General features: G+C 36.9%; 1 protein-coding gene across 1 annotated transcript in view; it reads left to right on the top strand.

The window, feature by feature from the left end:
* LOC114650341 (interleukin-1 receptor accessory protein-like 1) overlaps window positions 1–23859 on the top strand; it is a 1087089-nt gene that overhangs the window by 143811 nt on the left and 919419 nt on the right. Inside the window, exon 4 of the mRNA XM_051926626.1 lies at window positions 6719–6872. Coding sequence (XP_051782586.1) covers window positions 6719–6872 — 154 coding nt within the window. The remainder of the gene's footprint in view (window positions 1–6718; window positions 6873–23859) is intronic.

Raw genomic sequence — 23859 nt, 5'->3', positions numbered from 1 at the left:
GGATTCTAGCAGCTGCATTCTGCACTAGTTGCAAACGATTTATGTCTTTTTTGGGTAGTCCTGAGAGGAGTGCGTTACAGTAATCTAGTCTACTGAAAACAAACGCATGAACTAATTTCTTAGCATCTTTCAATGATATAAGAGGTGAAAAAATGCTGTCCTAGTGATCTGATTAATATGCGATTTAAAATTTAGATTACAGTCAACAGTTACCCCTAAGCTTTTTACCTCCGTTTTGATTTTTAATCCTAATGCTTCCAGTTTATTTCTAATAGCCTCATTGTATCCATTATTGCCAATTACCAAGATTTCAGTTTTCTCTTTATTTAACTTGAGAAAGTTACTATTCATCCATTCTGAAATACAAGTCAGACATTGTGCTAGTGAATCAAGAGATTCGGGGTCATCAGGCGCTATTGATAAATACAGCTGTGTGTCATCAGCATAGCTGTGGTAGCTCACGTTGTGCCCTGAGATAATCTGACCTAATGGAAGCATGTAGATTGAGAAGAGCAGCGGACCCAGGATAGAGCCTTGCGGAACACCATATAGGATATCATGTGTCTTTGAGTTGTAATTACCACAACTAACAAAGAATTTTCTCCCTGCCAGGTAGGATTCAAACCAATTTAAAACACTGCCAGAGAGGCCCACCCACTGACTAAGGCGATTCTTAAGAATATTATGATCAATGGTGTCAAATGCGGCACTCAGATCTAAGAGGATGAGAACAGATAAATGGCCTCTGTCTGCATTTACCCGCAAATCATTGACTACTTTAACAAGTGCAGTTTCTGTGCTATGATATGTTCTAAAACCTGACTGAAATTTATCAAGAATAGCATGTTTATTAAGGTGCTCATTTAACTGCATAATGACTGCCTTCTCTAGAATTTTACTTAAGAAAGGCAGGTTAGAGATGGGTCTAAAATTTTCAAGAGCAGAGGGGTCGAGGTTATTTTCCTTAAGTAGGGGTTTAACTACAGCAGTCTTAAGACAGTCTGGGAAGACCCCCGTATCTAATGACGAATTTACTATGTCAAGAACATTATCAATTAGCACGCCTGATACTTCTTTGAAAAAATTTGTTGGTATTGGGTCAAGGATGCAGGTGGAGGGTTTCATTTGAGAAATTATTTTATGTAAATCAGGTAAATCTATCCTAGTGAAACAGTTCAATTTGTTTATAACGGAATACTGGGGTTTAGGAGGATCCTTAGTGTTGGGGAGATATACTATGTTATTTCGAATATCTTTAATTTTTTGATTGAAAAATACAGCGATAGCCTCACAGGTTTTACTTGAAGTACTTAGGATGCATTCCTTTGAGTTACTTGGGTTTAACAGACGATCAATCGTTGAGAATAAGACTTTGGGATTACTAGCATTGTTATTTATAATCTTAGAGAAATAGCAGCGTCTCTCAAGACGGACTGTGTTATTGTATTCTGTTATTTTAACTTTTAATATTTCATAGTGGATAGTTAGTTTAGTCTTCTTCCATTTACGCTCAGCTCTACGGCATGCTCTCTTTAAATCAGACACTCTTTGGGTCTTCCGTGGTATAACAATGCTAGAAGATTACGAGCAAGTGATGCACTTCACCCCCCATCGCTTCAAAAATATAATTATTATAAAATACAGAAACATTATCATTATATTATTAAAAATACAGCAAAGTCAAGTTAGTAGTCATAATAATATCTTCCAAATTTCTTGGAATCTTTTTGGAGAATGTGAAACTTTCTTTTAACCTCATTTGATTTAGCATGTTTCCGTGTTGATTGGGTAAGCAATTTCGACCCAGTAATTCCACCTTGAAGCCTGAAGGCCAGATCCTTTCTAAGTGACCCATTGGTCCCATGATTTTTTTTTTAATGTAATGCAATTTTAAAAGGTTCTGTTTTCTGTTTTATTAAAGCTATCAACTGGTTTTCTTAGCCCAGAATCTTGATTCCTTAAGTGGCATTTTAATTTATTTTGATTTGTTATTCAAGCTATGAAAATTAATTTTGAGATGTCACCAGTGCTATTTTGTTTATAAGGGGAGTTGCTATTTTGTCTACCCACTGTTAGGGGTGAGGCCATGGAGATCATGGCTCTGACATTAATCACGCAACAGGTTAAAAGATCAGTAATCAGAGCACTTCCTCATCCGAGTTTATGAGAAGAAAATAACCTTTTATTGTTCCATTTCGCTTTTAATTAGTCCTTCATATTGCATTCTCCAGTTTTGACCCTTGGTCTAAGATTTTTGACTTTGACTTTTTGACTCACGTCTTGGTACTTTCGTCAAAGGATTTTTGATCTTTCCCTACATTTTAGTTATGTCTCTTCTCTCACCCTATCTCATAAAGTGTTCCCATGATTCTCTTAAGTCCAATTGTATAGATTGTAGATTTTGCTATTTTGGAGTAATCATTACTGGATAATGTAGCACTTTGCCCATAGAATAAAAATTGGAAATGTATTAATATTATTTGCATGTCTGTTTTTCTGCTGGCAGCCTAATACATTGTGAAACACAGGATCTGTCCTTGGCTCACTCACATAAGATTGCATTTTTTTTTAAGTCGTCTTCTTCTTTTGGCTGCTCCCGTTAGGAATTGCCACAGCGGATCATCTTCTTCCATATCTTTCTGTCCTCTGCATCTTGTTTTGCTACACCCATCACCTGCATGTCCTCTCTCACCACATCCATAAACCTTCTCTTAGGCCTTCCTCTTTTTCTCTTGCATGGCAGCTCTACCCTTAGCATCCTTCTCCCAATATACTCTGCATCTCTCCTCTGCACATGTGCAAACCAACGAAATCTCGCCTCTCTGACTTTGTCTCCCAAACGTTCAACTTGCGCTGACCCTCTAATGTACTCATTTCTAATCCTATCCATCCTTGTCACGCTCAATGCAGATTTTAGCATCTTTAACTCTACCACCTGCAGCTCTGTCTCCTGCTTTTCTGGTCAGTGCCACCGTCTCCAACCCATATAACATAGCTGGTCTCACTACCGTCCTGTAGACCTTCCCTTTCACTGTTGCTGATATCCGTCTGTCACAAATCACTCCTGCCACTCTTCTCCACCCATTCCACCCTGCCTGCACTCTCTTTTTCACCTCTGTTCCACAATCCCCATTACTCTGTACTGTTGATCCCAAGTATTTAAACTCATCCACCTTCGCCAACTCTACTCCCTGCATCCTCACCATTCCACTGACCTCCCTCTCATTTACACACATGTATTCTGTCTTGTTCCTACTGACCTTCATTCCTCTCCTCTCTAGAGTGTATCTCCATCTCTCCAGGGTCTCCTCAACCTGCTCCCTACTATTGCTACAGATCACAATGTCATCCGCAAACATCATAGTCCACGGGGACTCCTGTCTAATCTTGTCTGTCAACCTGTTAATCACCATTGCAAATAAGAAAGGGCTCAGAGCCGATCCCTGATGTTATCCCACCTCCACCTTGAATGCATCCGTCACTCCTACTGCAGACCACACCACGGTCACACTTCCCTCATACATATCCTGTACAACTCTTACATACTTCTCTGCCACTCCTGATTTCCTCATATAATACCTCAGCTCCTCTCGAGGCACCCTGTGATATGCTTTCTCCAGGTCCACAAAGACGCAATGCAACTCCTTCTGGCCTTCTCTATACTTCTCCATCAACACCCTCAGAGCAAACATTGCATCTGTGGTGCTCTTTCTTGGCATGAAACCATACTGCTGCTCACTAATCATCACCTCCCTTCTTAATCTAGCTTCTACTACTCTTTCCCATAACTTCATGCTGTAGTTACTACAGTCCCGCACATCCCCTTTATTCTTAAATATCGGCACCAGTACACTTCTTCTCCACTCCTCAGGCATCCTCTCACTTTCCAAGATTCCATTAAACAATCTGGTTAAAAACTCCACCCCCATCTCTCCTAAATACCTCCATGCTTCCACAGGTATGTCATCTGGGCCATTCCATTCTTCATCCTATTCATAGCTGTCCTTATTTCCTCCTTGCTAATCCATTGCACTTCCTGATTCACTATCTCCACATCATCCAACCTCTTCTCTCTCTCATTCTCTTCATTCATCAGCCTCTCAAAGTACTCTTTCCATCTGCTCAACACACACTCCTCGCTTGTGAGTAGGTTTACATCTTTATCCTTTATTACTCTAACCTGCTGCACATCTTTCCAAGCTTGGTCCCTCTGTCTAGCCAATCGGTACAGGTCCTTTTCTCCCTCCTTAGTGTTCAACCTCTCATACAACTCATCATACGCCTTTTCTTTAGCCTTTGCCACCTCTCTGCCTTGTGCCTTATCTCCTTATACTCTTGTCTACTTTGTGCATCTCTCTGACTATCTCACTTCTTCTTTGCCATCCTCTTCCTCTGTATACTCTCCTGTACTTCCTCATTCCACCACCAGGTTTCCTTTTTCTCCTTCCTCTGTCCAGATATCATGCCAAGCACCCTTCTTGCTGTCATCCTTACTACATCTGCTGTCTGGTAATTCTTCACAACCACCCAGTGCCTGTCTCACCTTCTCCCTAAACTCAACCTTGCAGTCTTCCTTTTTCAAATTCCACCATTTGATCCTTGGCTCTGCCCTCACTCTCTTCCTCTTCTTGATCTCCAACGTCATCCTACAGACCACCATCCTATGCTACTTAACTACACTTTCCCCTGCCACCACTTTGCAATCTTCAATCTCCTTCAGATTGACTCTTCTATATAGGATGTAATCAACCTGTGTGCATCTTCCTCTACTATTGTGTGTAACCCAATGTTCCTCCGTCTTCTTAAAATACGTATTCACCACAGCCATTTTCATCATTTTGGCAAAATCCACTATCTTCTGACCTTCTTCATTCCTCTCCTTGACACCATACCTGCCCATCACCTCCTTGTCTCCTCTGTTCCTTTCACCAACACTTCCATTGAAATCCGCTCCAATAACCACTTTCTGTGCCTTGGGTACACTGTTCATCACTTCATCCAACTCACTCCAAAAATCTTCTTTCTCATCCATTGCACACCCAACTTGCGGGGTATATGCACTAACAACATTCATCATCACACCTCCAATTCCCAGCTTCATAATGATTACTCTGTCTCTTTTCACCTGCAAAACACTCTTGACATACTGTTCCTTCAGAATAACCCCTACTCCATTTCTCCTCCTATCCACACCATGATAGAACAATTTGAATCCACCTCCAATCCACCTGGCCTTACTCCCTTTCCATTTAGTCTCTTGCACGCACAATATATCAACCTTCCTTCTCTCCATCATATCGGCTAACTCTCATCCCTTACCGGTCATACTGCCAACATTCAAAGTTCCTACCCACAGTACCACTCTCTTTACCTTCCTCCTCTCCTCCTGCTTCCAGACATGTCTCCCCCCCTTCTTTTCCTTCTTATTCTTTTTCTTAGTCCAACAGTAGCCCAATTTCCACCAGCATCCTATTGGCTAACAGTACTGGTGGTGGTCATTGTTAACCCAGGGCTCGACCGATCTGATATGGAAATTTGTATTGTTGTTCGCATATTGATTTGGCAAAATGTTATGCCGGATGCCCATCCTTTTTTTTTTAAAGTAAGAGCACATATTGGTAACATTCATTTTAACCTTCAAAGTGTAGTTAGTAAAGTTGAAAATCATTCAAGTCTTCCTGCAAAGCTATGATTTTTATTATGGATGACACCATTTTACGTCTTATGTTTACATGTTTTTCTGATGTTTTTACCCAGGAGTGACCTGGATTATATAGCATCATGAATGCAACTGCATAAAGGTTGGTGCTGTACACATTCTAGTTATCCAAGATTGTGAACAGATCTTTCAAAACTTACAAAGTGTGTTTTGTTTAGTGCTTTCTACCAAGCAACTTATGTGCTTTGAACTTTTAACTATGAGTTTTGGTTTCTGATTTGAGGTTTGACAACAGATAGGTCTAATTCTTTATTTATGAACCTGGCTAGGATTCTCAACTTAGGTCTCATCTTCTGGTCCATTATTCTTTGCTTACTGATTTCCATTAAATTTAGTGGTTCATAAAGGTTGTACACTATTATTCTTTCATGGCACTGTTTTTTTGCTTTTTTTTTTTTAAATAATTAATCGTTAAGTAGGTTATAGACTAGACAATTCTACCAAATGAGTTTTCTTGATTTCAGCATTTACTACACAAATTAAAAATTTAATAAGGGTGTGTAGACTTTTGGCATCCACTGTATCAATGTATCATCAATATGAACAGTGTATTGCATATTCTGATGTATATCACTATAACTCAGATCTACAGGATTCACATACTTGAAAAGCTTAGAATTTCAATAAGGGATCAGTCCACCTGATTCAATTGTTAATTATTTATGAATAATTTGACCGATAGACAAAATAACATATTGAATTGAAGGAACAAAACTCAGAATAGTGGTCAAATTCAAACAGCGTACACTTATAGTATTTTCCGGTTGTTGTCACTTTCTATAGCAATAGTAAGCATGATCCCACAATACCAGTGTATGGTTATTAATCCATCAAAAAAAGGTTCTCATCCTAAAATCATGCAGTTGAAACAATTTACAGTAATTTTCATTAAATAACAATATGGCTTGTTTTAAATGGTTATTTTTAGTTCATCATAATACTTTTATTATGCTCATTTTCTGTAATGAGGTTAAAGGATTTTTTTAAATTGATTTTAAGGAATGCAAGCCAAAAGTATGGAGACAAACAGTTGTAAGAAGAAGGGACACACTTATTATACGGGAAGTACGGGAAGACGATATAGGAAATTATACGTGTGAACTACAGTTTGGAAGCTTTCTGGTTCGAAGAACTACAGAATTAACAGTCACAGGTAAATGGCTGCATGTTTTCTAGAGGTACTTAATCAAACAGATATTTTCTTATTATATGGAAGCCACATTTACTACTGCAGAAATTAATAAAGAAATGAATAATCTGAAACAAACATGGTGAAATGTAATGTATTGTAATGCTTGAAGAATTTCACATTATATGTCTTTTATTTATTTAATTATATATTTTAGCTTGTGTCAATGTTTTCATGGAATTAGTAAAGGTTGTGTCAATGTGTACTTGAAAAAGTTAAAAACTGGTAAGTCATACCTATGCTGGATAAATAAATGGAAAAGGAAGTTAGAGATATAAAGGTAAAACGTTTCAGCTGTATATCCTTCATCAGATGATAATGCTATTTATAATCTTCTGTTCAGTTAGAATACCCTTTACCTACTGTATGCTTTCAAGGAGTGTCTTGAGACCAACTGAGCATCTTAGAAGATGTTAATAAGTAGTTTATAAAAGGCCATGCTTTTACCAATAAAGCTGAGTCCTGGGCACATTGTGTTATGCTTGTGTTATACAGAGCAGTTCCATTCCCCATATGACAGGTAGCAGTGGTCCTCACATGGCAACCCAGTCAGTACACCCACATGGGTGCTTGGGATATGGAGTCTGGAAATGCAACCCTGTCAGGGTCCCTATGTGCCAATGGGCGCTGACGTGGTACATACTCCCAACTTCTCTTATGGCCCAGAAGTTTTTCCTGGAAGATATGGCATGATACTGGGTACAGTATAAAACAGGGCAACAATAAGCAGAGAGGTAGAGAGGAGGAAGATTAATTTATTATTATTATTGTAATTGTATTTATTGAGAATAATTGTTGAAGAGGATTTTGAAGAAGTGTTGTGTATGAATGAATAATCTTTATTTAATCACATCAATGTGTGATGTATTGCTGTGTCTGTGGTTTGGCACTCCTTAGTGGTTGCCAAGGCTATAGTTTTGGATGGCTACACAGTGCTTACCGCTATAAGTGTAATAGAAGGATGACTAAATGGATAAATAACTTGTACACTTACAGGCATGTATACATATAACCTGTATGCTTAACAACTTGTTGTGTATATATATACTTGTATACTTACGTAACTCATTTTTGAAATAAATAGTATATTTAATCAGAATATAAATTTTGCTCAAAAATTTGCTCTAGATTAAGTCACCTTTACTTGGCCATACGTAAAACCAGGTAACAATATATACATAAATAACAAAAATTTCTAAAGTTTGTTGAGTGATGGAGTTGGAGGCAATAGTACATGTACTTACAGAATTAAAGTACACTATATGGCCAAAGATATGTGGAGACCCCTCTGAATTATTGAATTCAGGTGTTTCAGCCACACCCATTGTTAACAGGTGCATAAAATCAAATACATAGCCATTCAATCTCCACTGACGAACACTGGCAGTAGAATGAGTCATACTGAAGAGCTCATTGCCTTTAAATATGGCACTGTCATATGATGACACATTTGCCACAAGTCAGTATGTGGAATTTCTGCTATGCTAGAACTACCCTGGCCAATTATAACTGTTATTATTGTGAAGTGAAGCATCTAGGAGCAATAGCAGCACAACGACAAAGTGGCCATAGGGTGCTAAAGCACACTGCGCGTAAAAATCACCTATCCTTTGCTGCATCATTCACACCAGTGTTACAACCTGCCTCTGGGAGCAACATCAACACAAGAACTATGTGTAAGGAACTTCATGACATAGGTTTTCTTGTTTGTGCAACTGCACACAATCCTGAGATCAATTTGCACAATGCCATTGGTCTCTGGAGCAGTGGAAATGTGTTCTCTGAAGTGACGAGTCACTTTTAACTATCTGGCAGTCTGACAGGCAAATCTGGGTTTGGTGGTTGACAAAAAAGCACTACTTCCAGAGTGCATGGTGTCTACTGTAATGTTTTCTGGAGAAAAGATAATTTCAATGGCTGTTTTTCAGGGTTTGGGCTAAGCTAAGCCCCTTGGTTCCAGTGAAGAAGGCTGTGATTGCTACAGCATACAAATATATCAACTTTGTGGTAACAGTTTGGGGAAGGCCCCTTTTCTGTTCCAGCACGACTATGCCCCTGTGTACAAAATAAGATTGATAAAGACATGACTTGATGAATTTGGTGTGTAGGAATTTGAGTGTCCTGCACAGATCCATGTTGTAAACCCTGCTGAACACCATTGACAAGCCAGGAATTTTTGTTTAACACCAGTATCTGACCTCAGAAATGCTCTTTTAGCCAAATGTGCACACATTTTCACAGACACACTCTAAAATCTTGTGAAAAGCCTTCCCAGAAGTATGTAAGCTGTTAAAGTCACAAAGGGGTGGCAGTGCATATTAGTGCCTATGGTTTTGGAATGGGATGTCCAATAAGCTCATATAGGTGGGGACTGTCAGGTGTGCAGACTTTTGGCTATACAATGTGCCTATTTTAATATTTTTTCTTGGTGAAGAAAGTATTCATTTTCTTTTGTCTAAATCTTTAGAAACAAGTAATCAGTCTTCAAGTGCTTGTAAGTAATATTATGTTGTTTTAAAAAAAAATTACAAACATTTATTTCACCCAGCCAGGTAGTTTTGAAAACCTTGGAAAAATTTAAACATTTTATTAGATAAACAAGTGATTTACACAATAATTTAAAGAACAAAAGAAATTTGGCTGAATATTTCCTTGGCTCCACAAACCATGTTTTTTTTTTTTTTTTGTTCTTTATTTCACTTTATACGATTTCTCGTATTAGGAATTTGTTAGTTTTCACATACACCTTGGGGTCAGAGTGCAGGGTCAGCCATTGTACAGCACTCCTGGAGCAATTACAGGTTAAGGGTTTTGCTCAAGATCCCAGCAGAGTAGGATCTCTTTTGGCAGTGACAGGGATTTGAACCAGCAACCTTCGGGATACCAGCACAGATCCTTAGCCTCAGAGCCACCACTCCGCCCCATCTCTGCATTAGAAAGTCACATTCGTAGACTGATGGTAATCAGAAAAAGAAGATATGGAATCTTTTAAAGGATATTGTATCTAAAGGAGATACTATAGCAGAATGAAGTGAAAAATTGCTTATTTGCAGACTTCTTTTCTAAGTCTGTCAAGCTACCGTATTTATTCTTCATTAACCTTTGATGGTAGACATAGTTTAGCTTAGTAATTCCTCAGTAAGTAAATAAATCTATTCTATACTGTCATGCAGTACACTGTTTGACTAACATTCTCTAAATATTGCAAAAACTACTCAAAACTAAAGATTCAAAGTACTGAATTTCTGAAAGGAATTTATTTTAAAAATAGTAATAAATAAAACATAATAGAAAAACTGGAAATACTATACCTCAAGTTAGAAGATGCGTAATGGTGGTGTTGAGGGAACTTAGATTGGCATTATACAGGTTCAAAAAATACAAAGTAAATAGAAATTAGCTTGTTATAATAAGCTCTCGGTGTCCCTTTTCTGTAAAATATTTTCTTTAGCTTATACCTGCTGCACTGCGGTAAGACAGTGACTGCTTAAATTGTAACTAAGTGTAGTGTAGATACTTCAAACTAGGGGTGGGCGGTATGACCAAAATTCTATATCACGGGATTTTTCTAAATTATCCCTGTTTCACGGTATTCGGCGGTATTTTTTTCCCCATGCATGAGTGGATGTTAACCACATTTTCCACTGCAATTACTGGCTAAGAATAACCTATTCCACTGTCAAGAGTATTGTACATTGTACAAAAAAAACATTTTAATGTGCACACAAGTATTAATACAGGTTTGCATTGCCCCATAAAGTGATAGTTTTCAAGGGGGTGGCACTAATGGAGAAGGTATCACATTGCATGACAGATGCAGTCAAAATATAGAACCTTTTTATTGAACAAATTTTGCAAAACAAACTATAATTTTGACAACATATTTTCAACCATACAAAGAGGCATTTAGACTTAGTAAAATATCCAGAAGTGCTTGTCAAAAGTTGTATTGCACTGAATGTGTCTTAGAAAAGGAATAAATAGTAAATATTTTTTGTAAACCAACTACACTTTCTGTTAATGTTAACAATCTCTGTCCACTGACATGTTAAAGTGACTTTTTAAACAACTTTATCATCATTAAGCTGCATAATATTTAAACTAATAAATAATAACAATAAAATAAATAATAGTATTATTACTGATAGTTGCACTATTACTTCAAGCCCAGGTGCATTACATAGTATTCACCAAATTAAAATAAAATAAAACAAGTGCAACTTGGTGATGACATATTTACCAACTGAACCATCATTTAGGCAAACTGCATTAATATGGACCTTGCTTCAAGCTAAGCTATATGCATAAATAATAAACCTGCAACTTGCATTTATAATGCTATTTGTGGTATAGCCCTACAGAATCGTATTAGGTCCACGGTGAAGAAAAAAGCAATACAGACACAGGGAAGAAAAAAACAAACTATATGTCGAGAATAAAGTCAACATTTCCACTTTATTCTCGCCGTTTATGTCGAGAATAAAGTCAACATTTCCACTTTATTCTCGCCGTTTATGTTGAGATTAAAGTCGACATTTCCACTTTATTCCCATAGTTTACTTCATAATTAAAGTAGAATGTCATAAACTAAACTTCTTCCTAAAATCAATGTTTAATTTACTAGATTTTATCAAACCCCGTCATAAATTAATGCAGCACATTAAATGCTTTGTGTTGCGTTCCCCGACCCAGTTGTTAATCACTACGCTTCTTAAACTGACTTCCTCTGCACTAAGAGGAGACAGCGATCACCATACAGAATCCATTCACTTCATGATATTCCTGCTTTCTGAAAATTTAGAATGCTAAGATAAATACTTGACATCATTTTCATGATGAAATGCATTAAAGCAGGTATTACACATGCACGGTAGTGAGGCGGTAGTGCTGCTCCCTCGCAGTAAGGGGTCCCCAGGTATATGTTCAGTGTAGAGAACTTTATGGCAGGTGTGATGAGGCTCCAAAAAACTGGATGTATGAATGGCTATTGCACAGCTTTAACTTAAATATTGTGTAAATGTTGGGTTTGTGATCTGGTGGTTGGCGACACGAACCCAGAATTCAATGCATGTTGTTCTGAGCGGGCTATCTTTATTGCATGCATGCTGTCTCTATCTAACATACCAAAACCCCAGTTCCTATCCTTCCTTTTTCTTTCACCACATAACCAATCACCACATGATAAACGTCTTTGTGAAATTAAAACTAGTTATAAACTTAGCCCACGGAGTGTTCGGAACTTTAAAAATATCTTCGTTATACATGTTTAATTATGCCATCCATTCAGAGTTGCTCCCATCTCTGAACGAGTCGCCAGCACATCGCAGGATGAATACAAGCAAAACATACACTAGCCGGGTCAATATAGCATAACAAAACCCCACATCCTACATGACTTTGAAAGGAAACTGAAGCACGCCGAGTAAACCCACCAGAAAAACATGCAAATGCAAGGCAGGCACGCCGCCATGCCCCCATATGATTAATGCATGCTTTAATGCATTTCACCATGAAAATTATATTAAGTATTTATCTTAGCATTCTAAATGTTCAGAGAGCAGGAAGATCATGAAGTGAATGTATTCTGTGCGGCGATCGCTGCCAGCGCCTCCTCTTAGTGCAAGAAGAAGTCAGTTTAAGAATCTCGGAGAACACTTAACACAAAGCATTTAATGTGCTATATAACTTATGACGGGATTTGAGAAAATCTAGTAAATTAAATATTCATTTTACGATGAAGTTTAGTTTACAATGTTCTACTTTAATGACAAATTACGAGACTAAAGTCAACATGTCGACTTTAATCTTGACATAAACAGCGAGAATAAAGTAGAAATGTTGAGAATAAAGTCAACATGTCGACTTTATTCTCGTCATAAGCGTCAAGATTAAAGTGGAAATGTCGAGAATAAAGTCAACATGTCGTCACACTATTACACAGTACCCAGGTACATTACACTGTATTGAAAACAAATAAAACAAGTACAACTTGGCTTGCAGTATTATCCAGTAGTATAGAAACAGTATTTACACATCTGACCTTTTAAAACTAAAGTATCTCCAGGCAACGGACGTGACTCCTTTTTTTCGGTAAAAGTTCTTCTGTTCATCATGTTCAACTTTATTGTCGGCTTCAGTTTCGGAATGTTCTCTGTCCATTTTCAACGCGCAATACCTACGCTACCGCTACCTATTTGGTGGTGTAGCAGTGAAAAAGAGCCCCTGCGCAACAAATCTGTGTTTAGCGGTGTAGCAGTGAAAAAGGTCCCCACTTGAACAGTTTCCCGCTGTGCCACGTTCTGAACGTCGTTTAGGCAATTTAAACCGGTGTTGTGGTATAAGAAAAATCCATATCATAAAAAAAATAAAAAACGGTTTTTGGTATGAACCGGTATACCGCCCAGCACTACTTCAAACTATTTTTGGACAGAATTTGGGTGCTGCATTAATATGCAACTTCAGAGAAAATAGAATAAAAGACCAGAACGAACCAGAAGTTTTAACAACAGATATTGATTAGAAAATTTCTTATTGATTAGAATTTTAACCCTGAAATTGTTGTAAATCAAGTGTAAGTTTTTAAAAGCCTGATGGTAGGAGAAGCAGCTGGCATGGCAAACCTTAAATTCAGTCCTATTAAGACCCTAGAATTTTTCAAGAAAATATTTAATTATTTACCAGTTACAAACTGTATTCCTCTAAACGGCATTCCCATGTACACCAAACAGCTTAGTATATGCAAAATATTTGATTCCTACAAAATTTGGCTACTTGAAAATGATTAATTTCCTCTATGTTTACAATGATTTGTATTTTTCTCTCCTTTCATCCAGTTCAGGTTGTTTGACTTTTGTTGATCAAATTTAAATGAAAGATTAAATGGCCTCAATCCATATACTGTAGTGCTACGGCTGCTATAATGATGAAGGACTGCTATTATTCAACATAATTTTTCTTTAATGACCTAGATTTATTTTATTACTCTTAAGAGCTTATTTATATTGATTTTTTACTACATTACTACAAAAAGTGGTGTTGCATTTAATATCTCAAAACTTTGTAATAATAATTCTTTGCATTTATATAGCACTTTTCTCAGTACTCAAAGCACTCAGCAATTGCAGGTTAAGGGCCTTGCTCAAGGGCCCAACAGAGCAGAGTCCCTACTGGCATTTATGGGATTTGAACAGGCAACCTTCCGATTGCCAGTGTAGATCCCTAGCCTCAGAGCCACCACTCCGCCTTTGTATTTAAAGTGGTTTAACCTGGTTTAATTTCCACTGTGACTTGTTGACTTATTTATGTTGCTTTGGTTTGATTAAAATATTATTTCTTCCATTCAATCCAGATGTGTTACAATACTTTTATTTGTACTTTGTGTGCTTGTTTAGCTTTGTTGCATGCCTTCCACACTGTAGTGCTCAGTTGGAAGACTTTGCCTAAAATCTTTTTCTAATGAGTTTTTTTTTCATATATGAGCAGTATAGGCATGTTTATAATCAGAATAAAAAATTCTTTTGTAGATTGCACATTTGTATAATGGAATGTTGCAAATTTTGTCCCTTAAAGTTTGATTTGATAATGAGACCCTGTGGGTTCTGGTTTTCTTTGCTTGTAGCATTATACACTTTTAAATTTTATTCTTTGCCCATGAGGGGTACAATACCATTCTGTACTGTGTTGGTTTTCTGCTTCTTTTTGAACATTTTCCTTTTTATCATTTTACTTTTTGGATGCTTGTGTTGAATTTCATAGTAACAATCTCCACAAGCAATGTCTCTAGTGCACTCATCTTTCATTCATTTTTCCCTTACAGTTGATATTTTCTGTTAAATGTGTCTATTCTTATTAGTCCTTCTAAGAGTGTTACTCAACCATTCTTTACAAGCGGGTTTAGTCATAAATCTTTTGGAATTTGTTGTCAGTTCAGTTTAGAGACAAAGAGACTGTGCCATTCTATAAAAACTAAATCTATTGTTTTAACAATAAAAAAGTGTATTTTATTGCAGTCAATATATTTGATCCCAACCTATTTAACTGCTGCATAAAGGAAAACGGGCTTTCAAAGAAAAAGAATATATTGCAGGGAATTACTTGGTTATTCATTGTAAGAGTGTTAAAGCTCTAGCTGAACAGAGCAGTCATGTCCTGCTTATTTGTACTGACTCACAGATGCAGAATTTTGGGTTCTATTCCCACACCTGGGTGTTACCAGAGTGGATTTAGCATTTTTCACCTGTGTCACTGTGAGTTTTTTCTCCATATTCTCCCTTTATATTATAAATGACATGCATGTTCCTCTAGAGATGTTGGCAATTCCATTTTGGTCCAGGGTGTGGTGATATGTGTGCATGTGTGTGACTAAGCCCTGTAATGTAATGAACTGTTTCCAAATCCAGAGTTAGTTCCTGCCTTCCAACTAATGCTGGTATGCAAGGTTTCAGTCCTCACATCCCCTAACTGGATTAAGCTAGTTTAAGAATGGCATGATTATTTTTAGGCAATTATGATTTAGCTTAATTTTAATGTACTGTTGAATTTGTTACAATGGCTTGTACAATGTAATACTTTTGGATTTATTTTTTTAAATGTAAGAATTTGAATAGGGACAACACCTCTCCTGAGAAATTATCACATTTACTAAATATGTAAATCACTTTGTTTATCTCTTCTTCCTTTGTAATAATGAGCTTTCTAAACCCAGCTCAGTGTTAAATGTTCAATACTGATAAACTGGGTTGTGAGTTTACCTTATGAAGCTGTACTGGGGTATATGTACCAATCGAAGGCAGACTCATTAAAATAGTATTTTCATGTATGAGGTAATGGATCTGAAGAAGTATAATTTACCCTTTAATGAAGACACCTACTTTTGCCTTAGTGCCAAAACAAAGCTGAAAATAATTCTATACTGCAATCCTCTGATTCTATAAGTGACTGCTTGCAAATTCTTTGTAATGTACCCAATAAAACTGGAGAATACCATAATGGAACAGTTTCTTAATGTAATTAAATCAATGAAAAGAATGGCTTATACAATTAGATGTCAAGGGACAAGAATGACCCTTGTTTTTGCTGGAATCAGACCTCTGAAAGACCTTTTGCATATGTTTTATCGTGTTAAGTCCTAAGGTATCTCTATTTTACTCTTTTATACTCTTTATTGTGTAGACCTTAATAAAATATCTCAAATCCCATACACTTACCACACTGTGATCAGATACTTTAGAACTTCTTTTTAACCCCTTAACCACCCTCTGCCGGATATATCCGGCACCGTTGTTTTATTGCTAACGCCATACTGCCGGAATTATCCGGCACATTTGCCTGTGGTTATATGAATGCCTGGCAAGTAGTATAACTGACGGTTTGGCGTGGGTATTATTACTACGTTGTATTTCGACAAGTTTGTGGTTGTTTTGGCCGGTCATGTGACGTGATTCGCATGTAACAGCTGTGAATATGGCGAAACGTAAACTGACTTCAAGTGAGGCTTTGCAGGCGATTTTGGACAGTTCTGATCATGATTGTAGCAGTTCTGAAGAAGATTTTAGCGACAATGATGAGCAGCAACGTGCGCTGCATGATACTGTGAATGAAGACACATCGGATGACGGCGATGAGTGGGTGTATCCCCAGCATCTCAACTGGACTGCTGCCCGAGGTGAACTACCTTTTCTGCATCCGTTTGAGGCAACGTGTGGCTTTATTGTTGATGTAAATAATTACACTGCTGAGCAGTTTTATGAGCTGTTTGTGTCACCTGATTTGATCAGACATTTTGTTCATCAGACAAATCTGTTTGCAGCACAGTTTATTGAGAAAAATCCCAATTTACCTCCACATTCCCGTGTTCGTGCTTGGGTAGACACTGATGAAAACGAAATGAAAAAATTCATTGGGATTTTGATGTTGATGGGAATAATCAGAAAACCAGATATTGAGATGTACTGGTCTACAGATCCTATGTATGCAACACCTATTTTTGCAGCTGTCATGACACGTAACCGATTCTCTTTGCTGCTGAAATTCTTTCATTTGAATGACAACAGAAATGAGCCAGATAAGAAAGATCCAAACCGCGACCGCTTGTTCAAGCTACGTCCTTTGATTGATCATTTATTTGAAGCATTTCAGTTGCCCTACATGCCAGGACCATCAGTTGCAGTTGATGAAAGTTTATTGTTGTGGAAGTGCCGCTTACAGTTTCGACAGTATCTACCATTGAAAAGGGCACGGTTTGGTATCAAGATGTTTTGCTTAGCTGAGAATTCAGGTTACATTTATAGATTTCGTGTATACACTGGCAAAGAGGATCCTATGAGTAGTACTTCAGCAGTGTTGCCAGATGAATGTAAGGACTTTGGACTTTCAGAAAAACGCTGTCGTGTCTGTTCAAAGAAGGGTCAGCGTAGAGACGTCAAGACCTTCTGCTCAGTGTCCCAGCAATCCAGGACTTTGTGCAGTTCCCTGCTTTGGCCTGTGGCACAGCAAACTCAAATACTGGGAATGAAACTATGATTGACTGAACTACTTTTGACTTTTGAATTACTTTTGACTGTTCCGTTTTGTAGTAGACAATAAATCCAGAAGCCTGAGAAAAGGTACATTTTGTGTTTTATTATGTGTTTGCCCATTTCTAGAACTTGCACAACATTTAGTGGTCAATACTGCTTGAATAAATGTAAAAAATGTAAAAAAAATGTAAAAAAGTAAAAAAACGAAAATTGTTCAGATTTTGCCTGGCGTGGGGAATATTTAGGGAGTTGGCGGTTAAAGGGTTAATAACATCTGTAACCTCAGGCAATTAGACAGAGTAAAGAAACAGGCAGGAGTTAAGTTACACATTTCATTATGTATTATTGATAAAATGCCCAAAAATATTAAGGAAACAGAATATTATGTGAATATTGACAAACCATACCCTTATAGCCTAAGTAGCAGTGCATCTCATATCCATAGGTGGCTCTCATTTTATCTTCAGTGTAGCTTGGCCTTTGAAAGGAGCATTGAAACGGACCACATGCCAGTCACAGTATGGTTGCCCAGATAGAGTTGTCTTTGTCATGGTCTTCTTGGCCTTATGGTGAGAGATAGAGTTAAAGGCAACAGGACCAACTTTACACCAGTCTTATCACAAAACACAAGCCAGTGGCATGTAGCAGTACAGAATGGCCTCCATTTCAAAACCAATCATAAGCATATACTTTAGACCAATAGAAGTAATTTTCCAGTCGCTTCCTGACTAGTTACCAATGAAACTGCTCAGGTACAACTCATCCCTAGTTTCTTTGTTTAGTCAGTTTATGGCCTTTCTGCAGTGGATGGCTTATAAGCTCTAAGACCAAACACAGTCACCCTTGCCAAACTGGTGTGATGCTCCATTCCCCTCAACATAAATTTCACATCCTGAGCCAGTCCTACAGCATTTAAAGACTGATTACTCTAATATTACAAGGTGTCATTTAGGGTAGATTCTTGCATTGCAAATGTGTTAAGAAAATGGGTAGATGATTTCACACCTTCATGAAAAACAATGAGAGAGCAGTATTTACATTTCTACTTTTTCAAGTTGAAGGTTTTTTAATACATTGCTTAATTGAAGTTTTTTGTGTTTATGCAAATATATTTTAATATTAAGATCATTATGATTCTTTCAAAGTTTTCATTTTTTAATTTACTCCTAATAAGTTTGCATAAGTATGAATTGAAGTTGAAGGCAATTTTTCTTATCCATGTGGGTGCCATCAGGTCATTATGAGATCCATTTTTACTTCTTTGCAAGTGATATCTTAAATGAGATGCAAAGAGCATCCCACAGTGAAGATTTCAAAATGTATTGCAGATGACAACTTCATGCAGAGGTCTGCAATGAGACATAGAGTAATGCATTGGAAATATTACTTTAATGAACCAGTGTTTTCTTGTGAAGATTATTTTATTAATTCACAGTTTCATGTGAAGCTGTGCATTTTCAGCTCTCTATGTGGTATGTCGAAATCAGCCAAATGAAAATGAACTTCAGTAAATACAGCTCTGAACACAAATAATTCTATCCCTGCCCCCACACTCAGCTCTTTCTCTTTCTTAGTACTGTTCCATTCAGGCTTTTATATCCAATGACTATGCCTTGTAAATAGGAGGCCAAAGGCAGCATTACACTTTGAACAGCATTTCATTTGTTCTCAGAATGCACACTGACGCCAGTGTGATTTTTTTTTAAACTAAGAGTTACCCTAGCAGCATGAAATGCATTAAAAAGACATAGATCTTTAAGTAGAACAATCCAACGAAATGTGTAATATCTTTAGAGTTGAATTTAGATTCAATATATGTTAAGATATGTACCACAATAACATTTCACCCAGTACTAAAATAGACATATATAGTCACTTTGATCAAGCAAATACCCATTCCCCTACTTCTCACTTTCTATTAGAAATACATTTTCAAAGTAAATTCACAATGCTAAGAAATATTTAACATACACACTTAGATAAACCATTTTAGATAGATAGATAGATAGATAGATAGATAGATAGATAGATAGATAGATAGATAGATAGATAGATAGATAGATAGATAGATAGATAGATAGATAGATAGATAGATAGATAGATAGATACTTTATTAATCCCGATGGGAAATTCACATTTTAATTGTGGCATTACATAATTCTATTTTATGAGAGACAATCATTTGGTTCAATAGGTACAGAAAATGAACAAATTAATTCAATAATATATATACCATAGGTATATTTATGTGACATTGGAGTCATAGGCATTATGTCATCATGAATATTCTTAGTCTGAAGTAAAAGAAGAGGAAAATGAAAAAAGGAAGTAAACAAAAATTATATATATCAAAACTTAATAAAGAAAGTTAAAAATTACTACTTTCTTTGTCAGTGCACCTTTCTTAAGTGTTTTGTATCTTGTACATGTTGATTTGCTTAATCACCTTTAAAGACGCAAGTCATCTAACAGAGTCTCTCTTCTGGTTATTTATGTCCAGTGATTATGATCTGAAATTCTCATGCACTTTGCTTCTCTATATTATCTTTAAAAACACCCAAATTGTCCAAAATGTTTCCAGGGCAAGATCCAACCTGCGAACGCTGCAATCAAGTTCTGGCCTCACTGGGCCACATGTTTTGGTGTGCACCAAATTAACATCATACTGGACCAAAATCTTTAAATGCATTTCAGACAGCTTGGATGTCACAATCCTCCTAATCCACTAACAGCTGTGTTTAGTGTACTTCCAGACGGGCTTAAAGTGGAGAAGGACAAACAAAATGTAATTGCCTTTACTACACTACTGGCACGTAGACATATCTTGCTCAACTGGAAGAATCCTAACTCTCCTATTCTAAGTCAGTGGGTAACTGAGGTTATATACTATTTGAAACTGGAAAAAATCAAATTCGCACTTACAGGATCTATACACTACTTTTTCAAAACCTGTCAGGATCTGATCAATAACATTTTAGAATAAGCATTTAAATTGAAGAAGCAGGTTCTTTCCCCCATTTTACTCCATTTATCTTTATTCATTTATTAATCTATTTACCTATTTTTACTAGCATAAAGTTTTACACTGCTGGCCTAGCTCTCTTTCTCAGGAGTGGAGGCTGATTTGTTTCAAACCTTGAGTTATTTGTATGGAATGCTATTTGATTTTAATAAAATCAATAAAATCAAAAAATAAATAAATAAATAAAAACACCCAGGATACTATATACGTAAAAAACATTATCATATATAACATTTCAGGTTAGTGATGCAGTGTACATACTTTATGTTCTGCATAAACAAAAGCAGAAATGTCAATAAGTCACTCTACCCAATACATACATTTTCAAATTTGCGAAAACCTGAGGACTAATGCGCAAGTAATGGTTAACTCATGATTAGTAAAAGGTTCAGTGAATCCTTTAAGCCTCATTCAAGAGGTCTGGTGCTACCCTTTATCATGATGCAAAATAGACAGAATATTAGGGTTGCTACACTCAGATCCTGGTAGGCCAGTGCACCTGAATGCTGATATTCCAGTACGTTTGTTTTTACACAGTAAAAGTCACAGGAAACAAGAAAACTGCACAGTGTGTTCCATCCTGGAATCAAAATATGTTCAAGTGCTTTGAAATAGCAGAGGTAACTGCTATTTAAATGTACCATCTACAAAGGAAATATAGTATACTACAAGTCATTGTCATACCAGCTTAATCCATTTTAGATTTGTGTGGATTTGCAGCCTATCAAAGCAACACTGGAATAAAGCAGGAATCAACCCTGGATGGGTTTCCTGTCCGTCACTTGATTCACTTGCACTCACTCATACAGGGACCATTTACAATCACCAATCAGTCTAATTCACATTAAAATCAGTGCAGTCACAGGGAATTTGTGGAAACTCTTCAAGACAGTGCCTAGAGTAAGATTCACATCTAAGACTCTGGAGTTGCGAGGGAACCAATATAGCACGTTTAATAAATCTGTATGCAGCCTTTTCATTCCATAAATAAAGTTAGGCCTTTGGTGTATTCATTTTTATTTTCCTTCAGAATGTTAATACAGTGTGTAAGACCAGAAACCCTATACTATGGAAGGACCATACAGATGGTCTACTTTTATTTTTGATGTGCTTAGTAATATTGAAAATATCATGACTAATTTTAATGTCTATTACATTCTGCTACAAAAAGCAATACAAGATTCTAGGTTATATGATAATATTATGAAATTACAGTGATAGTAGCAAAATGGGTCTTACAGTCATATTAAAAAGTTAGGGAACTCCTCTTAATTCTTTGGATTTTTGTTTATCCTTGCCTGAGCTTTCAAAGTAGCAACTTCCTTTTAATATATGGCATGCCTTATGGAAACAGTAGTATTTCAGCAGTGACATTAAGTTAATTGGATTAACAGAAAATATACAATATGCATCATAACAAAATTAGACAGGTGCATAAATTTGGGCACTCCAACAGAGATGTTACATCAATACTTAGTTGAGCCTCCTTTTGCAAATATAACAGCCTCTAGACGCCTCCTATAGCCTTTGATGAGTGTCTGGATTCTGGATGGAGGTATTTTTGACCATTCTTCCATACAAAATCTCTCCAGTTCAGTTAAATATGATGGCTGCTGAGCTTGGACAGCCTGCTTCAAATCATCCCATAGATTTTCAATGATATTCAAGGGGACTGTGACGGCCATTTCAGAACACTGTACTTCTACCTCTGCATGAATGCCTTTGTAGATTTCAAACTGTGTTTTGGGTCATTGTCTTGTTGGAATATCCAACCCCTGCGTAACTTCAACTTTGTGACTGATGCTTGAACATTATCCTGAAGAAATTGTTGATATTGGGTTGAATTCATCTGACCCTCGACTTTAACAAGGACCCCAGTCCCTGAACTAACCACACAGCCCCACAGCATGATGGAACCTCCACCAAATTTGACAGTAGGTAGCAGGTGTTTTTCTTGGAATGCGGTGTTATTCTTTCGCCATGCAAGGCGCGTTTTGTTATGACCAAATAACTCAATTTGTGTCTCATCAGCCCAAAGCACTTTGTTCCAAAATGAATCTGGCTTGTCTAAATGAGCATTTGCATACAACAAGCGACTCTGTTTGTTGCGTGTGTGCAGAAGGGGCTTCTTTCTCATCACCCTGCCGTACAGATGTTCTTTGTGCAAATTGCGCTGAATTGTAGAACGATGTACAGACACACCATCTGCAGCAAGATATTCTTGCAGGTCTTTGGAGGTGATCTGTGGGTTGTCTGTAACCATTCTCACAATCCTGCGCATATGCCGCTCCTGTATTTTTCTTGGCCTGCCAGACCTGGGTTTAACAGCAACTGTGCCTGTGGCCTTCCATTTCCTGCTTACCTTCCTTACAGTTGAAACTGACAGTTTAAACCTCTGAGATAGCTTTTTGTAGCCTTCCCCTAAACCATGATACTGAAAAATCTTTGTTTTCAGATCTTTTGAGAGTTGTTTTGAGGATCCCATGCTGTCACTCTTCAGAGGAGAGTCAAAGGGAAGCACAACTTGCAATTGACCACCTTAAATACCTTTTCTCATGATTGGACACACCTGTCTATGCAGTTCAAGGCTTAACGAGCTAATCCAACCAATTTGGTATTGCAAGTAATCCGTATTGAGCAGTTACATGCATTCAAATCAGCAAAATGACAAAGGGACCCACAACTAAACAACTAAATACTGCTTCACTAAAAATCTTTGTTCGGAAAACACCCCAATACTCAGATGTTCCTAGGAAATGAAAGACATACCACTGTTATCTTTTTTTGTTGAAAGTAGACTAAATTATTATGCAGGCTGAGAGGGGTTCCCAAACGTTTTCATATGACTGTATGTACTGATAATGATGCTCAATATAATGCAAACATGTTTGTAAATATTATTAACATTTGTTACCAATGAATCAATAATTTCTTCTATAGGTTTTTGTGTAAAGTAGGTCTGGAGTTCAGTTTATTTAAATTATTAAGAGTTGTGTAATATTATTTAATAGTGAATTAATGATAAGTTACATGGTTACCACACATATGTAACATTTTAAGAGGTGTTGTGCTTAAACTGAAATTAATCTGCTAGACAATAATAAACAAGATCAGCATGACAATTTTAAAGGAACTGCATTATTTGATTCTCCCAATGAGCAGTCTTTAATTTTATGAAGTGTTTAAGCTACTTCATAGACCATGCAGAGGATAAAGAAGGAAGTGTAGAGTCTAAATTAATCAAATGAGTCAATGACCCATATTCTATTACACAGATCTGTAGTGATAAATGCCTGGCATTGGTCATAACACTAATCTAGCTACTGTTTAACTTCAATTATGTGTTTGTTAAACCTCTGAAAGCTGGAATTTAGACAATATGACAGGCCCACACAGCAAGTTAAATTTACAT

Source organism: Erpetoichthys calabaricus, chromosome 4 (genome assembly GCF_900747795.2).
Source record: "Erpetoichthys calabaricus chromosome 4, fErpCal1.3, whole genome shotgun sequence".
NCBI classification, from domain to species: Eukaryota; Metazoa; Chordata; class Cladistia; order Polypteriformes; family Polypteridae; genus Erpetoichthys; species Erpetoichthys calabaricus.
Note: the sequence above shows the minus strand (reverse complement) of the source record. Positions and strands in the feature narration are given on the sequence as shown.